Source organism: Poecilia reticulata, linkage group LG2, assembly GCF_000633615.1.
Source record: "Poecilia reticulata strain Guanapo linkage group LG2, Guppy_female_1.0+MT, whole genome shotgun sequence".
Classification (NCBI taxonomy): domain Eukaryota; kingdom Metazoa; phylum Chordata; class Actinopteri; order Cyprinodontiformes; family Poeciliidae; genus Poecilia; species Poecilia reticulata.
Window position 1 is genome coordinate 11455288 of NC_024332.1, and position 6009 is coordinate 11461296.

Here is a 6009-nt window from a genome sequence, read left to right on the forward strand (position 1 = left end):
ACACACACACACACACACACACACACACACACACACACACACACACACACACACACACACACACACACACACACACACACACACACACATACATAGATATCAAAGAAACTAGATTGATATACAAATTTAACTTGCATTTGACCTATACCTGCACTCTCGATCTGCAACTAACCCCACACATCAAGTTCCCAAACACAACAGAAAACAATCTCAGATATAATAAAAACAAATAGAGGATATGAAGATATGCTGAATCTGAGTATCACTAGTTGGTTCCTTGTTGAAGCATTGAGTATTCGTTTCACTGCCCAACAGGTGCTACGTTGTATGTTTGGACATACTTTCCCACATGGGATCTTCAGCATAAAAACTTGAACATCTTATGTTGAACAAATTCTTGTGCTGAAGATGTTCAACGTAGGAGCGTCTTCATATGGTGAAGAACATCTTCATGCTATGAAGATTTTTTTGAACATCTTGTGTTCAACGTGGGAATTTCTTCATCTTATGTTCAACATAGGGTAGAAAGGATAGGATGATCTTTGTCTTATGTTGCAGATGTCCATCATGAAAGCATCTTTATAAGATGAATAACATCTCCATCTCATGGGGAGCTGATGTTAAATTGTTCACAAAATCAAGCTACTTTTTGTTGTTGTGTTACCAGGTATTTTTATAATTCAATCCCTAAAGAAATATGAAGGAATGAACCATTGGCAAAAAAGTTCCAAATTGTTGACTTTTTGTTCCCTTCACATCATATAATTAATTCAGAAATAATTACTTCACATTTATATAATTACAATAATAAACCTTTACTGTGTAAAAGAAAACTGCTGCAACACTTGACTTGTGGTATAAAAAAAAGTGTAATACTGTTAAATGTCTTTTTGTATTGTATAACAAAATATATGATAAAATATACATTAAATTGAGTGGAATTGATAAAGAACAGATTGTTTCATCATGCAAAATAGTTTTTGGATTTAAAATTAAATTCATTTGCTTTACTTTGGGGCTTTTGTTAGGGTGGTTCATTTTTGACCCATAGGACCAGGGGAGTAAACATCCCACAAGGTTTAAGTGAATTCAGAGGCCGTCTTCCTGATGCATGACCCTGCTACATAACACATGTGCACATCAGCTTTTTGGCGACATACTGTCTGTCACAATTTATGGTGGGAGACAGAATTTATGATTTCTAACAATTCTTACAATCTTAAACAAGTGATGACAAACAAAAACAGAAGAAATCTGTAACAAAAATATTCCAGCACTCTACTGTAATGATGTAGAAACATTTTAGTAGCAGCTAAATCTACTTTCTTTATGCCTGAAGGATCTGAAAAGTGGAAGGACTTGCCTTCATATGGCAGCCGAGGAGGCAAATATTGAGCTGCTTCACCTTTTTCTTGAACAGCCAATGTCTCTTGCTGTTGTAAATGTAAAGGTAAGCATAAAATAAAGGAATATAAAGTTCTACAAATACCAGTCATAAAATGATGTATTTTCTTCATGTTCCCTGGTGAGAATTTTCTTCTTTGTGTCAGACGTTCAGCGGAAACACGGCTCTGCACATCGTCAGCTCTCTGCAAAATTACAGAAATCAGGTGGAGGCCATGAAGCTGCTGATGAGGAAGGGCGCCGATTCCGGAATGAGAAATTTCGAAAATGAGCTACCGTGTCAGCTGGTGCCTGAAGGATCCGTTGGTGAAAAGGTAAACACCTGGAAGGAAGCCCAAATCTTCCAGATTTACACAACTTTTCAGGGACACAACACAAACACTATTACAATAAAAGAAAAGGCTTTTCTGTCTTATTATTTTTGTAGTTTGTAGAAATATCTTGTGTATGCTAAGGACAGATAAAAAAGAACCCTTACAGTGATGTGTGACTTTGTCTTAGTAAATTATCCTGTAATTGTCCTGTCTTCTTCATGACTGAGTCAGTAACTTGCCCATTTGTTCTCTTGTATTTTGCAGGTGCGACATATCCTGAAGGGAAAGTACAGTCAGGTTTAAGTAAAACTCCAGAACACTGTCAGTCAGACAGTCAGCTTTATCATATTGGAAATTTGCCCAGAAAAGGCAGATGATTGTTGTTTCAGTGAAACACTCCCATGCGTTCGTTACTATGTAATGTGTAGATTTTTTGGGGGGGTCTGTGGGTTAGCTTAAATCTATGGGTGTCCAACTGTTGGCTCCATTTACAGCAGTAAACCTTCTGCTGGAAATCTAAGCCAGGATCCCTTTGTCATATTTAGCTCTTAGCTATAGCCACACATTTTATTAGATTACATTTTTTGTTCTAGAGCCCAAACTTTAGTCTTTTATTTTTATTAGAGGTGCACCGATTTCCTTAATTTTGGGACATCTGTGATCGGTCGATTTTTACATATGAAGCTGATCTTATCTACAGATCTTATCTAGCTTGGCAAAGGTCTAAGAATCAACCACTGTCCTCTTTTGCTCTCCAGTGAGAAAGGTTTGACTGACAGACTGGCCCACCAAGTTATGTCTGCAAGTTTATAATTAATAGAGACCCCGCTGTTACCAACTCAACAACTTTCTTGCTATACTGTGCAACATTTCAGACAAAAACAAATACTATCAGCCAAAAGCTGAGTCAGCAGGTTAAGCTTTTTAAAAGATCGTTAATCGGTCAGAAAACTGCAATTGGTGCACCCCTAATTTTTTATAAATTGGCTCTTTTAGTCCGTTTTACATGCCACTCTAAAATCCAATACAGGACTAACAGTGAGTGGGGAAATTATTGAATGGTATCACCTACATGTTGCTTTTTGCCCCAACATGCCATTTCATATCTACAGCAGGTCCTGCTCCAGTTTTTTTTTAATTAAGATTTGTTAGATTGTGATCCAATTGTTAATCCCACTTTGTAGAACAGACTTTTTTTTTTTTTTACATTTTGATTGTTGGGATTTTGCAGAGAACTAAAGCCAAGCTAATAAGCATTTATAAAGTTGTAATAAGTAGTATAATAGTCAAAAATAAGGGAATAAAGTCATATTAGAAGAATTAAGCAATTTTGAGAATTCTTTCGTGAAAGAAGTGTTGAGCTATTGAAGTTATTCCTTTGAATTGGTTTTACAAATAAGGAACTACTTAATCTAACACATCAAATGGTCAGTAGCAGGACTTTGAATCAGTTGTTCCCATTTCAGAGAAAGAAACTACAGACTTGCCAAGCTGATCCAGTCAGATCTTGATAACTCTAATGAAGCCTTTTTTCTTAAAGACTTTTTTCCTCACTATATGACTTTATTCTCATAATTTAAAATGGAAAAATAAATTTTAGTTTGCATAGAATTAGTATGGGATTTTGGTGGTGGGGAGTTTGTGGTTTATTATTTACAGGTTTGTGATATTGGTGGAGGTGTCATTTTATTATAAGCTTAAGAATATTATCTGTACTTAACATTTGTGGGTTTTGGTCAAATTTGAATCAAGTCACTGGTTGTGGGAAATATGGTGGTTTTTATTTTGCAGTGAATAAGTACTGATCTGCTATGGCTGCAATGTGATGTAAAATGCAAATAAACCTTTTTCTCCCCGTGTTTCTATCCAGTTTTACCCAAAATAACAAGGCTCAAACAAAAACACTTGTTCTCAGTTTTTTAACATTGAAATTACATAAAAACTCATTCAGGGAGGGGAAAGCAGTAATCAAACTGTCCAATGATTTTTATAAGCATAATTAAATCATCGTCAAAAATAAATATAGAAAATGATGCTGAACAAGAGCGTCTCAAAGTCTCCTCAGCCAGCAGAGCTGAAGTTATTTCTTCTTCTTGTCCTGTGTGGTGGTGAACCACTGGTCCAGCAGCTTCTTGCTGTAGTAAATCTGCCAGGCGTGCACCTGCACAGAAATGATGATGACGAGGTACATCACGGACACTGCCGAGAAGCCAAAGATGAAGCGGTACGCCTTGCCATGTCGGTACAGCTGCTGAGCCACGGGGAACATCTCCATGCCACCGTAGATGAGCGGCGCCACGCAGAAGAGTCCGGCACTGATCATGGAGATCACCAGGTAGCTGATGTTGTTACGCGGCAACGCCAGGAAGCTGAAGACAGTGGGGACTATGCTCAGAAGGTAGGGGTACTCCCACTGATACGGAGAGGCGACTACCTTGTGAGACACCACACTCAGCTGGCTTACAGTTACCTGGACACATCAGAACACAGTGAGACTCTGCCTGCTGGGAAATGAGGCATCCTCTAATGTTTGTTCTCACCTGAGCTGCCATCAGCACCCAGATCAGTACATGGACAATGTTCAGTTTACGGATTTCAGACTTCAAGGCAACACTGAATCAAAAAGGAAAAATACATGGCTTGGAACAAACTAAGTTAACTGTACAATAAATGAGATGGTGTAGGGGGGTTGAAGAGACTGTCCTGACCTCATCTGGTAGTGGGAAGCAACTCGCTCCCTGTGCTGGAAGTCACTGCCGTCGGTACCCGACGCCCTGGGACCCGCTCGAGAAGCCATGGTGGATCTGCAGGTAAAACAGGAAGTTAATACACAACTAACCAAACCTCTGAGCTCCTGCCTTAAGCAATTTCTCGGAAATAACGTTTGAACAAATCAAATTCATTCAAATAAACTCATCTGCAAAAAGTTGACTAAATCTGTGGAGGTCAAAACAAATGAAAACGAAGCTTCCCTGTATTTAATAAGTGTTTTTTTAAGGCAAAAAGTAGCCCATACCATTTAGAAAAATTAAATAAATCAAGTAAAAAAAAAAAAAAGACATCAATCACAACGCATCGATTTATCCTCTTATTTGTGAGCAATGAGAACCTTTTATTTTAATTTACGTAGATAGCTGTAAGCTACAGCAGCGTTAGCCGAGCAGCTGTTTTCATTCACTTTTCGGTGTTAGCATGTTAAGTTACCATTTGTATCTTTTCGACGTTGTTCCTGAAATATTAAGTTTAACATTCTCAAAAATGTTAAAAAGCGTTTCATTCCAACTTTTCTCATCAACATTATTGTAACGCTAGTTCGAATTAAAGTCAGTGAAAGGAATGACAGTCTTTAAACTACCGAATATTTAGCTAAGCGTTAGCCATTACAGGTCAAACACCTGCCACGCTAAAACGTTTTAGCGCAGATGTATATCTATGCATGCACATTGAAAGTCTACCGTTACTGGCTCTTACCTGGTTGCACCTTGGTGTTAATATAAAGCATATATGTGTTTCAGACTAAACAGTTAAGTTGCAGCTAACTGACCGCAAGGTTACATGGGATGCATGACGTTTCATACATTGCCCCATAGACATAATATAAGAGTAGACCCCGCATTGGCTGCTCCGACGCAGGAAATACGGCGGCCATCTTGGAGCGGTCGTCCCTCCTACTTTGCTTAACCAAAACAGGCAGAAGATGCCTCAGCAGTGAGGGATATTGTTGTTCGGATCGATGGACTATTGATGTGAGGGCTCCACAAACAACATTTCACAAGTAAGATGGACATATTATCGTGTATATTTTGTGATTAGAATATTACTTTACTGTATTTATGTTCACCGGCGAGATACCAGCTAATATTAGCTATAGTGCTTGGTGTAATACGGGGTTCAGCCTCGCTATGAAGGCTAACTGAGATTCCGTAAATCTAAAAAAAATTTATTATTCTCCAACATTGACTTAGATTATCTGACACAAGAACATACATTAGAAATGAAACAATGTAACATATATTATAAAACTTATATTATGTATTACATTCACCAGCAAAGTTTACACAGGTGGTAAAGACTATTATTTATATGTAATTCTTTCACTCTGTCAAAAGTAAGGTACATCCCAAATCTTCCGTTTTTGTTTTGAAGGTTTCCTAAAGACACGATGTGAGGAAGAAGTGAGAAATATCTTTAAAGATAGACAGATTCAGATTGGATGAATCTCGCATCGGAGTTTGGACTCAATCTCAGCTGCTGAATCTCTCTGAAGCTAGAACTCGTCGGCTGAAAAACA

At 37.9% G+C, this 6009-nt stretch overlaps 2 protein-coding genes across 3 annotated transcripts in view; one reads left to right on the plus strand and one right to left on the minus strand.

Annotated features, from left to right (window-relative positions):
* Nucleotides 1-3577, plus strand: part of nfkbiz (nuclear factor of kappa light polypeptide gene enhancer in B-cells inhibitor, zeta) — a 10385-nt gene extending 6808 nt beyond the window's left edge. Inside the window, exons 9-11 of the mRNA XM_008430949.2 lie at nucleotides 1340-1450; nucleotides 1551-1718; nucleotides 1983-3577. Of these exons, the coding sequence (XP_008429171.1) occupies nucleotides 1340-1450; nucleotides 1551-1718; nucleotides 1983-2021 (318 nt within the window). The 3' untranslated portion in view covers nucleotides 2022-3577. The remainder of the gene's footprint in view (nucleotides 1-1339; nucleotides 1451-1550; nucleotides 1719-1982) is intronic.
* A 45-nt stretch (nucleotides 3578-3622) lies between these two features.
* Nucleotides 3623-5288, minus strand: LOC103477674 (protein jagunal homolog 1-B). Of its 2 annotated transcripts, XM_017308100.1 has the most exons (5): nucleotides 5190-5288; nucleotides 4427-4522; nucleotides 4259-4331; nucleotides 3954-4188; nucleotides 3623-3879 (listed from the first exon to the last, which is right to left on the minus strand). In XM_017308100.1, the coding sequence occupies exons 2-5, from the start codon at nucleotides 4513-4515 to the stop codon at nucleotides 3662-3664; spliced, it is 615 nt and encodes a 204-aa protein (XP_017163589.1). In that variant the 5' UTR covers nucleotides 4516-4522; nucleotides 5190-5288; the 3' UTR covers nucleotides 3623-3661. The 2 variants fall into 2 exon arrangements, with proteins under 2 accessions (XP_017163589.1, XP_008429158.1); XM_008430936.2 differs by having other exon boundaries at nucleotides 3687-4188.
* Nucleotides 5289-6009: the final 721 nt, after the last annotated feature.